General features: G+C 58.9%; 1 protein-coding gene across 1 annotated transcript; it reads right to left on the bottom strand.

The window, feature by feature from the left end:
* Window positions 1-21: 21 nt before the first annotated feature.
* On the bottom strand, window positions 22-12952 carry TULP1 (TUB like protein 1; the record flags this gene model as incomplete). Its single annotated transcript, XM_089333544.1, has 14 exons — window positions 22-560; window positions 3037-3208; window positions 5442-5540; window positions 5627-5741; window positions 6853-6965; window positions 7092-7262; window positions 9387-9505; window positions 9740-9859; window positions 9932-10039; window positions 11190-11324; window positions 11822-11986; window positions 12134-12224; window positions 12549-12600; window positions 12870-12952. Coding segments are annotated over 14 exons (1677 nt in total), but the record flags the coding sequence as incomplete, so codon positions are not given.
* Window positions 12953-14124: the final 1172 nt, after the last annotated feature.

Here is a 14124-nt window from a genome sequence, read left to right as displayed (position 1 = left end):
GCCAAGGAACCCCCGATGCCCTTAGCCAGGAACAAGGCTTTATTGGAGATGTGGGCGTCTGGTCCTAGTCCCCGTCACCCACGCGCCCCGGCTCCCCGGCCTCGCGCTGCCCCAGTGTAGGGGGAGGAGGTTAAGACAACACCAACTACTGCTCCCGACAGGAAGTGACTGGGGCGCGGGGCGGGCGCGGCGCGGGCCGACTCCGCTGCAGATGTGCCGCTCCGAACCCAGATGTTCTTCCTCTTGGTCCACCGGCCGCCGGAGCCCCTCCTGCCGGGGCTGTGCCAGATTGGGGAGAGGACGGAAGTCACCGAGAGGCAGTGAGGAGTCAGCCTCCAACTGGGTGTGTGTGTGGGGAAGGGGGGAGTCGCCCGCTGGGGCTTCCGTGGAGGGACCCTGCGGGAGTCTCTGGCCGCCGGCTGGGGGTCACTCGCAAGCCAGCTTGCCGTCGAAACTGGAGAGGGCGATGGCGAAGGCCTGCAGGGCGCACAGTGGGTACCGGTAGTCTAAGGTGAAGGCGTCCTCCGCCACGCGGCCGAACTGCAGCACGATGTAGTCGGCTGAAGACAACAAGCGGAGAGCGACTGAGACTCCCTTGACCGGGATCCTGGCAGACAGCGCCCTCAAGGTGTGTGTGTGGGGGGGGAGATCTCCCCTCTTTGCATTGGACCCCCAAGCCTCAGTCTCCATCTCCCTACTGCCCCTCCACCCATCCCCCCTTCTTATCTCACCCAACCAGCCCCACCTGTAGCTTTAGGGCTTGTTACGCTGTACACCCCCAAGGGCAGGGACCTTATCGGTGACGGCCCAGGGCCATGTCTCTAGCAGCCACTTCATCGAGTACTGAAGTACCTTGTCAAGCTCAGCCAAGCCCAGAACCCTGCCTTTCCAACCTTTTTCCATCCCAGCCCCCAAGCCCCACTTGAGATGCTGGGCTCACCCCCTGCCCCCTTCCTGACCTCGGCCAGTGACCCCACTCACCCTCATCCTTTCTCGGGGCCAGGCCAGGTTCCCAGCCCCAATCTCAACACCTCCCCCAGCTTCCATCAGGTTCAGAAGCTGCTGACAATACAACAACCCCAAACCGGAAAAGTGATCTAGAGCGGTCAGCCCCCAGCTCACTGGGCAGGTGACAGTAGGGGCACGTCCCTGGGGTGCAGTGGCGGAGGGGCTGTGTGGGCCCAACCCTGAGAAGGTGGAGTCCCAAACTCTCACCCCAGAGGGGACCTCTCCTCTAGAATTGCAACAGGGACATTTTTACTTAGCGGTGTTCCCAGTACATCTTGTTTTCCAAACTCCTTGAGGGTAGGCCTTTGACCTCATTTGGGAAAAGACTTAGAGTAAACCCTCAGAAATGCTGGATTAATATTCTTTGTTACAGGGCCAGCCTTGTGGTACAGCGGGTTAAGCTGCAGCTTGGGACACCCCTTTCCCACGTCAGAGTGCAGGTTTGAGTCCCGGCCACTCCACTTTGGGTCCAGCTTCCTGCCAATGCAGCTGGCAAGGCAGAGATGATGACCCAAGTATCTGAGTGCCTGTCACCCACGTGGGAGACCCAGATGGGGTTCCAGACTCCCGGCTTCAGCCCGGCCCAGTGATGCCCATTGTGGTCATTTGGGGCATGAACCAGCAGATGGAAGATTTCTCTGTCTCTCTCTCCTCTCTCATTGTGTCACGCTTCCTTTCAAATAAATAAGTCTTTTTTTTTTTTTAAAGACTTATTTATTTATTTGAAAATCAGAGTTACAGAGAGGAGGAGAGACAGAGATCTTCCATCAGCTGGTTCACTTTCCAAATAGCCACAATGGCCAGTGCTGGGCCAGCCTGAAGCCAGGAGCTTTGTCCAGGTCTCCCATGTGGGTGCAAGGGCCCAAGTACTCGGGCCATCTTCTGCTGCTTTTCCCAGACCGTTATTAGGGATCTGGAAAGCAGTGGAGCAGCCAGGCATCCATAGGGGACGCCAGCATTGCAGGCAGCAGCTTTACCTGCTACACCACAACACCAATCCCTCGGATAAATACATCTTTTAAAAAAAATTCCTGCTACAGCCATTTAAAAAAAAAAAAAAAAGATTTATTTATTTATTTATTTGAAAACCAGAGTTACAGAGAGAAAAGGAGAGGGAAAGAGATCTTCCATCCACTGGTTCACTCTATAAGAGGCCACAACGGCCAGGGCTGGGCCAGGCCAAAGCCAGGAGCTAAGCAGAGGGCAGGATGGAAGTGAAGTAATAGTAACCTCTCACAGAGTTGTTGAATTAAGATTCAGTATCTGTGAAATCCTGAGAACAGTGCCTGGCATGCCGAAAGCACTCTGCGTGTTCAGTAAATGACATTTTGAGGGCCAGGGTAAGTGCCTGGGGGAGCTGAGATTTTGGGCATAGGGTACCCCCTGGGAGCCTCAGCTCCTTCTATGACCACAAAGGGCCTGGGCTCTCTGGCTTGCAAACTCCAGCCGCTCAACACATTTCGACACAGTCTCACCCAGAGTGTTCCAGTGTGCAGCCACGGCTCTGACCAGTGGCAGAACCAGAACCTGGAACCATGAGTCCCAGGACGTCTGCTTGGGATATCTGAGGCTCCTGGGAGCAGTGTCACAGCCAGGGAGGAGGAAGTGACCCGGAGGCTAGGGCCAAGCTATGGGACGTGAAAGAGAAAGGAGGTAGGCAGCATTGTGGCTTAGGCTAAGCCTCCACCTGCGGTGCCGCATGGGCGCCGGTTCGAGACCCAGCTGTTCCTCCTCCCATCCAACTCTCTGGGATGGCCTGGGAAAGCAATGGAGGGTAGCCCAAGTGCTTGGGCCCCTGCACCCACGTGGGAAACCTGAAGGAAGCTTCTGGCTCCTGGCTTCGGATCAGTTCAGCTCTGGCCATTGTGGCCATTCTGGGGAGTGAACCAGCAGATGGAAGACCTTTCTCTCTGTCTCCCTCTGTCTATAACTCTACTTCTCAAATAAATAAATAAAAATCTTTTAAAAAAAATAATAAGGGGAAAGAAAGAACGGGGAAAGGCCTGGGCTGGGCCCTCAGGTACTTACGGTCATCGGCGTGGACAATTTGGAAGTTCTTGACCGAGGCCTGGGTGACCCGGCCTTGGAAGTTGAGGGTATAGGAGCCACTGTCTTCATTCCAGATAGGTGGCTTGTTGTGGAGCTCAATGAGGCTCTCCAATGTCTTGTTCTGCCAACGCACCAGCAGCCCATCACTGGCCTGCAGCCCCCGGAGATAAAGAGGGAGAAGACAGTTAGAAGTGGCCTGGATGGCTCAGGACTGAACACAGAAGAGGACTGGGCACCCGTGCACACCCTGGCATGTGTAAGCAGCCATACAGCCTGGGTCTGGATGTCCATCAAGGGTACCCTGAGAGCAGGCTTGGGCATTGGCAGGAGGCAGGGCGCACGTCTATGAGAAGGGGGCTTTGTGGGATGCCAAGGTGGAAGGCTGGAAAATGGAAAGGGGCATCGGACACAATCTCTCTACTATCTCTTCCACTAAAATGCCAGCTTCCGGAGGCCAAACCTTCGGGGCTGGTGTCATGCTGCAGCGGGTTAAGCTGCTGCCTGCAACACCAGCATCCCATATCGGAGCTATGGCTCAGCTCCCTGCTAATGTACCTGGGAAGGCAGCAGCAGATGGGCCAAGTCCTTGACACCCTGCCACCCACATGGGGGACCCGGATAGAGTTCCTGACTCCTGGCTCAGTCTGGCCCAGCCCTGGCTGTTGCTGGCATTTGGGAAATGAGCCAGCAGATGGAAAATCTGTCTCTGTTTCTCCACCTTTCAAATCAATAAATACACCTTTAAATTTTTTTTAAGAAGAGGGCAGATCTTTGTTTTGTTCACTGATATCTTCCAGGTGCTAGAGTAATACTTGGTGCTTAATATTTATCTGTTCAAACCCATTGCGCCATAGGTACCCATGAGTACAGGAAGCAGCCACTGGCTGGCGTCTGGTTTCAAGAATGTGCCAGGCATTCTAGAGCTAGGAGGCACTCACAGGTGAGCTTGGGGAGACGGACAGGTAAGCAATCATTAAAAGAAAATGTCCACGGGGAAGAGCTTCTAAAAGACAGGGGCCGCGTCTGGAGCTATTTCCCTGCCGACTTTCCTGTTCCCTGTTCACATTCATGGCTGAGCGGGAAGCTCTCAAGGTCACCTCCTCCAAGGCTTCCTGACCCATCAGCCTTGAGCTTCCAGAAGGCTCGGGCTTCCCACTCCTCCCACTGCACTGCAATGGACAGGATGAGACACTCTGAGAGCAGGAATGGTATTTTACTCATGTATCTATGCCTCAGTTTCCCTCACAGTGGAGTGTTGTGAGGACCGTGTAAGTGAACAGCGTGTGGCGTGTTTTTTGGACCAGTTCCTGGTGCGTGGTGCCTATCAGACATTATTTTGCTAACTGCTCTGTTGCTCTCCGGTGCCTGACACAGAGTCCGTGGAATGAACGCACCACAGGCTGATGACAAGACCCAAAGCAGCACTGCACACTTCTTACCGTGCCCAAATAGGCAGGCAGCACTGGGTCCAGGAGGGTTGTGTGTTTATTTCAGGCGTGGAAGGAGCAACTGAGGGACCCACAGGCTAAGTAAACCCTCCCAGGGCCGGCGCCCCACAGGTCAGCCTGGCCTCTGACTGCCGATGGTGTGACTTTCCAGTGGGAAAGATGTGCAGTCAGCTGACAGGCGTATTATTTTTCATTTTAAATGAGTAAAGTGACATCAGTCTCCTGTGAGCACGTTACCCCACTCTGAACTCCTGGGCCTGCTGGAGAGCAGGGTGCAGGACTGGCATTGGGGGAGGCCACGGCACGGTGGGGCCACTCCCCGTCTCCCCCTGCACCTGACACGCGCAACCTTTGCCTTTACAAACACTTCACGCCACTCCCTCACTCAAAATCCTGCTCCCATTGCTCTGCAAGTGACAGCCAGTTGGGCACGAGGCCGTGTCTGCCCCCGGCCTCCCCTGTCCACGTGTACCTCCCTCCAGCCGCCCTGGCCACCTAGTTCCTCAAGCCCACCAGCCACTCTGTCTCAGGGCCTTTGCAGTGGCTGGACCCTGTCTGAACGCTCAGCCCCCAGATACCTCCAGGCTCACTCCCTCCCCTCCAAGACCCTGTGCAACCCCCGCCTTGTCTGCGAGACCCACCCGACCGCCCTGTTTGATACTGGGCACACACCTGCCACTGTCCTCCTGTTCACCTTTTTCTTCCTTTCTAACCTGCTCCCTACCTGCCTCAGTCATCGCGGTATCTGCCTGCTCTGTCATCTGCTACTAGAATTCCAGCTGCAATGGGGCAGGTCTCAGGTGCCTGGCATAATACTTGCAGGGGGTGGGGGTGCTGGGGGTGGGACGGGGGTGAGCGAAGCCCCCATCCTTCTGCCTCCCCGCTCCCCCACCAGTGGGTCTCACAGCAGACAGGGCCCTCGGGTGCGGGGCTCACATTTCGGGGCCGGATGGGGACCCTCTCGTTGTCCGCGCTCATGCCTGGAATGATGACGGTCATGCGCCGGGGACCGCGGAATCCCAGCACGTTGGTTTCCTGGAAGGGAGGTGTGTGTTAGGTCAGCCCTCCCCTCCCAGTGTGGGGAGCAGCGTGGTGGGGGTGGGAGCAGGCAGGGTTCTCACATAGATCACGGCCGCCAGCTCCTGCCGAAGGCTGCCCACGTCCGTGCCGCTGCCTCCACGCTGCGGGTTCTGCCCGTTGTCAAAGACGGTAAAGCGGTTCCCCAGGAGGTTGGACCTGCAAGCAGAGGCAGGGAGCTGGGGGCCCCAAGACCCTGCAAGCTAGGCAGCTCTGACAGCTCCTGTGTCCACGGTGTCTTAGACCTGAGCGATTAATGTCTCCTACCCCAGGCTGCCCGCTATGGGGAGGTCTGTTTAGAAGCTACAGCTGCCAGACCAGGCAGCATTCACATCCCAGCTCCATCTTTTACTAGCTGTGTAACCTTCAACAGGTCACTCAAACTCCAAGCCTCGACTGCCCCATCCGTAAATTGGGCGCAGCAACAGTATTTCCCTCATTCGGCTGCTAAGAGGATTGCGTGGGCTAACATTTGGAAGTAGGGGTGGGCATTGTGGTGCAGCGGTTAAGCCGCTGCTTCGGGGCGCCCACATGCCACATCAGAGTGCCAGTAAGAATCCCAGCCACTCCGTTTCTGATCCAGCTCCCTGCTAATGTGCACCCTGGGAGACAGCAGCAGATGGCCCAAGTGCTTGGCCCCTGTCGGCCATGTGGGAGACCAGATGCAGTTCTTGGGCTCCTGGCTTCAGCCTGGCCCAGCCCCCAGCTGTTTCGGGCATTTGAGAAGTGCACCAGCAGATGGAAGATATCTGTCTCTCTCCCTCTGTCTGTCTCTCTCTTTCTCTGGGCCACTCAGCCTTTCAAACTAAAAAAAAGTTGTTCTGCAAGTTCCCTGACACAGTCATGCCCCGACTTTTGTTAAACACAAGCGTGAAATAAGGACCTGGCTGGGAGCCAGCTCTGTCTGCACCTCTGAGGCCTGGGTGACAAGCAGAGCAGACACAGCACAATCGTGCCTCATTTACTGAGTACCTACTGTGTGCTAGGTGCTAGGAATTCAACCACAAAGGAGACAGGTGTGGCCCCTGCCCTCATGGATGGAGCTTAAGCCCCGCCCCACAGCAGGTGAGCCTCCCGGAGGTGCTCACTAGAGACGAAAGCCCTCAGGCCGCCCCAGACCCACTGAGCCATTTGCATATCAAAGCGTGAGAACCCTGGACCTGGGACAGGTGCAGGGCATCCCATGAGGTGGGCGGGCTTGGCGGCACAGAGCACGCGAGGCGGCGAGTCATGGCCCCCTTGCTGACGCGCGCCCCATGCCCGGCCCCACCTCAGCTTCCCGATGAAATTCTCCCCTCCTCGAGACAGATTGGTGGGGTCGCTGGAGATGAGGTAGTTAGCCGTCTTGCTCCGTTTCCGCTTCCGGCCAGCCAAGAGGAACACCTGGAGAGAGGGGAGGCAGGTGGGAGACGGGGTGGGGGGAGGGGCCAGGCAATGGGGCAGAGGGCAGGGTGGCCCTCGCTCAGCCTGGCCTGGCAGCCGCACTGCCCTGTTTGCCTCTCTGCCTACCTTCTTCTCGGCGTCCAGGTGCAGGAAGTAGGAGGGGTACATGCCCCGGTCCATGCCCTTCTTGTCTCGGGTCAGCCGGCAGCGCACCGTCCGGCCCTGGGGGGCAGGCCGCAGCACGAACTCCTGGGGGTCGTCCACCTCCACGGGGGGAGACGGGGCCCTCTCCTCCTTCTGCGTGGGACAGAGGGTGCCTCAGCCTGCAGCTCCGCCCCCAACCCCAACCCCAGCAGGCCTTGGGCAAGCGCGAGGGGTGTGTGTGCATGTGTGTGTGTGTGTGTGTGTGTGTGCAGGGGTGGGGAAGTGGGATGGGCCCAAGTTGGGCCAGACCACCAGCTGCTTTATGTACGCAGGGAAACACATTTACAGCAGGGCCCCCTGCCCCCTACTTTTCCCAGCAGCCCAGCAGGCCCGCTCCTGGGGGCTCCCTGAAACTTTGCTTTGTTATTTTGTTTAGCTCATGGGCAAGGGTCCAAGCTCTGGAGCCAGTCTGGATTCCAGTCCAGGGCCCGCCACAGAGGGTCCTGTTTCTGTCTTAACCATGCTGTGACTCGCTTTTCTCATCTGAGAAGTGGATATGGGGAGGGTGGACACCTGGGACAGGCCCCCGTGGATTTCCGCGCCCCGTAAACGCCAGCAGTGCGCCGTATAGTTCTAAGCCCTTTCCAAATCCGAACTCATTTCATCCTCTCAAGAACCCACAGGGGCGGTTGTCTCCACTGCTCAGACGGGGAAGCTGAGGTTCAGAGAAGTGAAGCAGCTTGGGGAGAGGTGCAGCCCAGCCTGAGACTGCCTCCCTCCCGAGGACACGGCTGTGTCCCAGCGCAGGGCAAGCCCATGCAAGTATCGCCTACTAGGATTCTTGACACAGCACGCCCTCCTGAACGTGGTGGCCAGCCTCCCTCCCAGATGGCCCCAGTGGCCCCTGAGAGGCGCCCGCCTGCACAGGCTATCAGGGTTGGAAGAAGCAGTGTGGGGGAGGGTCACTTCCAAGGCTGGGTGGCAAAAGATACTTCGGCTCCTCTGGCTCTGTCTCTTGGGTTCCAGGAGACGTTGGCTGTCATGCCCAGCGGTGGGAGGGAGTCATAGCCAGCAACCGAGACAGCGAAGCGCCCCCTTCATTTCCAGTCATGCCCAGAGCCACTGTAGCCCTGCTGACCCCTCTGCCACCACCTCCCGGGACCACTGGGGCCGAGCTGCCCTGCTAAGCTGCTGAGTCTGGGGGTGCTTTGTTATACAGCAGTGCCTGGCCGATACATGGCTGAGTAAAGAGACTTGGCTCAGAAAGAGACTTCCGGCTAACCACATTTATGCCCCATGGATTCTCAGCCTAGCTCTCCCCACAGGGGACGGCACGCACTGCAACCTGGGCTGGGTCTTTTGAGAATCAGATGCTATTTGCGAAACACAGACAGCCCTGGGGTGCGGGCAGGAGCCCTGGGGGCGAGTGACCATCTATTCTCCACCCCGGCCTGTTCCAGAAGAAACTTGGGAAACACACAGATATGTTTGGAATGTGACCTGAAGACAGCCGGGACTTATCCCAGAGCTCCGGCAGCTGTGAGTTTCAGGGCCTGTGGGTCTGGAGGCGGCCCTGCAGTCACATTCTCCCTCTGGGGAGGTCATAAACTGGACTTTCCTTTTATACATCGGCACCTGGTGATCTTGGTTACTGTGAATCAGTCCCCGAAGACCTGGCCACTCCTGCACAGACTAATAAACCCATGGAGCCGAGACCTGGGCCCTGCACCTTGGAGACGTGTGGATATCTCTTCTCAGATGGGCCTCCCTTTCCTGCACAGCTTCTGTGGGCTGGGGCCATATTCCCAAGCTTTAAGTCTCCTCTGACCCTCGGGATTGCCCAGTGGGCTCTCAGGTGGAGGCTGGAGGGCCCTGACAGTCCTTGTTGGATTGTTTGGTTGCTGGGTGGGTGGGCGGTCTTGGGTGGGGAGCTCAGGGCAGTAGCATAGAAAGGTTTTCCTGGGCAGAGCTGACCACCAGTCATTGTGTCCAGAGCTGTGCACACCTGTGCCACCACCTGCCTGTGCCACTGCCCTATCTCTTCACGTGGGACTGGTAGGGACCTCTCCGGCTATGTCTGATGGTTATGCCGCAGAGGGGAGACCTCAGATACCAGATGAGCGGGCCAGACCTAGCCTGGTGATCCCACCAGTGCCTCTCCTGTTCTCCTAAGGCTGGGGCTTTGTCCTTGTAACCTGCTGCAGAGGGGAGCTAAGGTGACCCCAGGCCCCTGCCACTGCTCCCTGCGGGACCTCAGGCCTTGCCCTGGGACCTAACCTTTTTGCCCTTTCCCTTCGCTTTGCCCTTCTGGTTGCTGTTCTTGGTTGCTACAGCTGCCGCCGCCTCCTCCTCACTGTCTTCCTCCTTCTTCTCCTCTTCTGGGCCCTTGGGTGTACCTGGGCATGGAGGGGAAACAAGGCCGTGAGCCCCAAATCTCACGTAGACCCTTGCTGTACCCTCCGTTACTCCGGTCAGGGCCTTAGGACGGCTGCACACCTGCCAGGGTCACACAGCTGTCGACGTGGGGGTCAGGAGGCCCTGTGCATCTCCTGTAGGGCACCCCAGGGTGGAGGCAGGGGTGCCCAGCACCCCAGGATCCCAGCCCCCTCTCCGGATGCCACAGCACTCACCTTTCTTCTTTGAAGCTTTCTCGGCGGGGCTGCCTTCCCCAACGAGAAACAAGGCCGCCGGGCTCTTCTTCCTCACTGCGGACGGGCTCTCGGGGGGGTCCTGCTCGGCCTCACTGGGCCCTGCAGGTGTAGGCGAGAAAGGTCACAGTCCCCGCCACGTCCCAGGGCCCTGCTCCTCCAGGCGCAGCTCACCTTTCTTCTTTGCCTTCCTCACCCTGGTCCCCTCCCCAGCTGCGGCCTCCTTCTTCTTAGTGCGGAGAGGTTTCTTCTTTGTTGCCAGCTCTGGGCTGCCCAGGTCCCCTGGACATGGAAGATGGGGTGGGGGGAGACAAGAAGCCTATGCAGGCTGTTTTCCAATGCACCCCCACCCCCACCCCAAGGGAGCCAGAATGCCTGACAAGGGCCCGCGGCCTTCTTTCTGCTCATGTCCACTTTTTCCCAAGGAAAAAAAAAAAAAAAAGCACTGGGCCAACCAGGAGCTTAACCAGGAGCAACTGAATGAGCAAATGAGGATGAAAGAATGCCAGGCCTACCTCTGGGTCCTGCTTCCCACCCTACCTCCTACAAGATGCCTGCTACAGACTGCTCTCCCTCCACCAGAGGCCCAAGGTTCTGGGGGTCTGTGCACATTCAGACCAGACTGGGGGGGCCTGGCGGGTGAAGTGCTGGCTGGGGGAAGCCTCATTGTAGTTATCCACTGATTTCTTTTTACTGTAATCACTTTGATACTTTTATTAAAATCATAACCATCATTCACATTGAGTTAACCAGGGACAGGCACTGTAGCACGGTTGGGTGGGCTGCTGCTTGGGGCGTCCTCATCCCATTTTGGAGTGCCTGGGATTCAGTCCTGCCTCTCTTCCCATCCAGCTCCCTGAAAACGCACCTGGGAGACAGTGGATGGCGGCCCAAGCACGTGGGTCCCTGCCGCTCCATGTAGGAGCTCTGGACGGAGTTTGTGCTTACAGAGCACAAGGGCAGGGATGGGATAGAGCACACACTGGCCTTTGTCTTCAAGGACTGCCAGGGGTTAGGGACCTCCTGGTTGGGGGCCGGTATTTGGCATGGTGGTTAAGCCACCGCTTGGGGGTGCCTGCATCCCAAATCAGAGCGCCTGCTTGAATCTGGGATACTCCACCTCCTGGGAGGCAGCAGGTGGCGGCGGCTCAAGTACTTGGGTCCCTACCACCCATGTGGGAGACCAGGATACAGTTCTGGGTTCCTGGCTTTGGCCTGCCCCTGCCCCAGCTGTTGTGGGCATCTGGGGAGTGAAAAAGTGGATGGAGGGTAGAACTCAGTCTCTCTGCCTCTGTCCCTGTCTCTCCACCTTTCAAAATCAGCACGTCCCCTGCTGGAGGCCCTCAGGAGGCCACAGCTCCCGTGCATCCATGATGCACCAAAGTCAGGGGCTGCGTCCCCACCGTGCCGCACCCACACCCAGCCCGCCTACCCTGGGCCTTGGCTCTCCTCTCCTTGGTGGCCGCAGAAGGCTTCTCTTTCGGAGGCTTCTTGGGAGGCCCAAGGATTTGCTCTTTCTCCTCCTCATCCTCATCCTCCTCCTCCTTATCTTCCTCCTCCTCCTCTTCTGTAGGTAGAAACCTCTCACAGCAGGCGCTAGGGTGGTCCCCTTCTCCGGGGAGCCCAGTCCCTGCAGATTGCTACCGGGGAAGGAGCCTGCCTGCTGGAGCCAGGTGGGGGAATACTGGAACCTTCCTGGAACCACACGGTTAGGGGCTGGGCTTGTGGGGAGAGGGGGTCGCAGCCGAGGAAACCTGTTATCTAGTCCCCACCCCTCTACCTGCCGCGTCCCCCCTTACACTCTGCACCTCTCGCTGCCCCCACTCCCGTTTCCCCTGCCCTCCTCCGTCCCGAACGCTCCGTGCCTCAGTTTCCCTATCTGTAAAACGGAGGAAAGTGGACATCTTAGAGCATCGATCTCCTAACCGTGGTGCTTAGCACAGGCCCTGGCTCCAAGGCTAGGCCGGAGGCTGGCAGTTCGCGTAGGGGTCCGCCTCTCTGCCAGCCCTGAGCCCCTCCTCTCCACTCAGCCCCTTTCCCCGGTGGCGGCGCTGCGTCTCTCACCATCGGCGGCGGCGCCTGGGGCGCGGGCTACCAGGAAGGTTTCCCGGGGGTCCGGCTTCTTGGCCTCAGGGTCCCGGAGGAACTTGGCGTAGACGCTCGGCTGCGGCGCGCTGGCCTGGGCCGGGTCGGGGGCGCTCTCCTCCCGTGGCCGCCCCCTCCGCCCCGCTGAGCCGAAACGTGGGGTTCAGGAGGGCCCCCCAGCTTCCCGGGGCCCGGGACGCAGCGCCCCGCCCCTCCCGCAGCCTCGGGGCGCGCCCTAGGCTCCTCCCTCGGGGTCCCCATCCCACTCTGGGCACCCTCGCTCCCGCCCACCTCCGAGTCGACGGGGCTTGGATCCCGGGGCGCTGGGGGACCCGGGCACCTCGGTCCTCTTCTTCCTCAACTTCTGCCCCGGGGCGGGTCGCTGCGGAGTGGAGGGGGCGGTCAAGGAGGAAAGCGGGGGCGGCTCCGAGGGCGGCCGGACACCCTCTAATCCCTTGAGCCGCCAGAAATAACCGTGGATTATCCGGAGGGGACCTGCAGCCCCTTCTCGGGGAGGGGAAGGATGACGCCTCCCAGGCACCGCCGCTCCCCCCACCGTGTCCCAACGCCCCCAGACCCCATGCCTCCGAACACAGCCTCCCCCCAGAACCTTCCGACGTGCAACTCCCGCTCCACCTGGGACCTCCGCCCTGCGCGACCCGACAGCGGCGGGGACTCCTTCTGCCCCTCCCAAAGGGTGGCGAACCTGCTGGGGACGCCGCTCAGCCTCGGGACCGGGACCTTCCTCCTCGTGCCCGCTGCGGGGAGAAAGGAAGCGGCCTGTCTTGCTCCCGGCTCCCCCCACCCCAGCCCCGCACCCGTGCTCCGCGGGGCCGGGGGTCGGGGGGCTCCTACCTGTCCGAGGCCCACACCTCCCGCAGGGTCTCGTCCTGCAGCGGCATCGTGCCCGCCTGTGGCACCGCGGCTCTAGCCACTCCGCGGCACCGAGCTAATCCCGGCTCAGCGCCTGCCCCCCACCCCCCACCTCCGCTCTGCCCCTGCGGGGCGAGGCTGAACTGCCGCGTACTCAGACCCTGGCAGCCGATGGGAGGGTGGGACCAGCTCCAGCCGCCTTCCAAAGCCTGGGGTCGCACGCAAGGGCCCACTCCTAATCCATCAGCGGTCAACGAGGCCTGGGAGAAAAAAAATAGGAGACCGGATCTTTTATTTATTTCTCACAAAATAAATAAATAAATAAATAAATAAGGAGGATAGACTAATACCGCGGGAGACTTAAAAGAGTTCGAGGAAGTGCATCTAACGGACAACCTATGCTTCAGTTATTCTAATTCCACAATCTTTTTGAAGTTCCCTGGTGTTTGTGATTGGCAGGTGCCTGTGCATATGGCCTATTTAGAGTGTCTGCTTAAATGTGTTTCGCTGCAGGGGCACTCACTTTTGCAAAGGCTTGGAGCCCAGCGAGAGCATCCTGGTGCCATAGGGGTTGTGGGGAGCAGGGGCTCAATCAGGGATCCTGGGAGCTTCCCGAAGCCTGAGCTGGAATTAGAGCTGAGCGAGAGCTCCCAGGGCAGGACACCAGGGACAGGCCACCAGGAAAAGGAGCTACCAGACGAAGGACGGGTGGGAGCTGTCAGCCTTGAGCCCTGGGGAGCTGAATGGCGGTGGGTGAGGTGCCTAGCCTCTGCTCTCATGTTAAAAACAGGTCTGGCCAGCGCCGCGGCTCACTAGGCTAATCCTCCACCTTGCGGCGCCAGCACACCGGGTTCTAGTCCCGGTCGGGGCGCCGGATTTTGTACCGGTTGCCCCTCTTCTAGGCCAGCTCTCTGCTGTGGCCAGGGAGTGCAGTGGAGGATGGCCCAAGTGCTTGGGCCCTGCACCCCATGGGAGACCAGGAGAAGTACCTGGCTCCTGCCATCGGATCAGTGTGGTGTGCCAGCCGCGGCGGCCATTGGAGGGTGAACCAACGGCAAAAAGGAAGACCTTTCTCTGTCTCTCTCTCTCTCACTGTCCACTCTGCCTGTCCAAAAAAAAAAAAAAAAAAAAAGTCTGATACTAGGTCCGAGCTGGCAATGGTGTGCTGCGGACTGAATTCAATGACAGGTGGAAAGAGCTTGTCTACAGTAAGCTCTCAATAACTGGTCACCACGTGTCCCCTTTCCGGACACTTGTGCTGCATGTCTGTCTCCCCAGCATCAAGAACTTGACACTTGGTTGGTGCTCAGTTTGTGCATGAGTGCGTTCTTTATTTCTTCTGATTCTCACAGGCGTCTGATGAGGTAGGCTGGGTAGAGATCCGCTCATCTCCATTCCACGGGGGCAGA

The sequence above is a fragment of the Oryctolagus cuniculus genome, chromosome 5, assembly GCF_051225735.1.
Source record: "Oryctolagus cuniculus isolate XC-2025 breed Fujian yellow rabbit chromosome 5, ASM5122573v1, whole genome shotgun sequence".
Lineage (NCBI taxonomy): Eukaryota > Metazoa > Chordata > Mammalia > Lagomorpha > Leporidae > Oryctolagus > Oryctolagus cuniculus.
The sequence above is the reverse complement of the archived record's forward strand: the minus strand, read 5'-3'. Positions and strand labels throughout refer to the sequence as shown.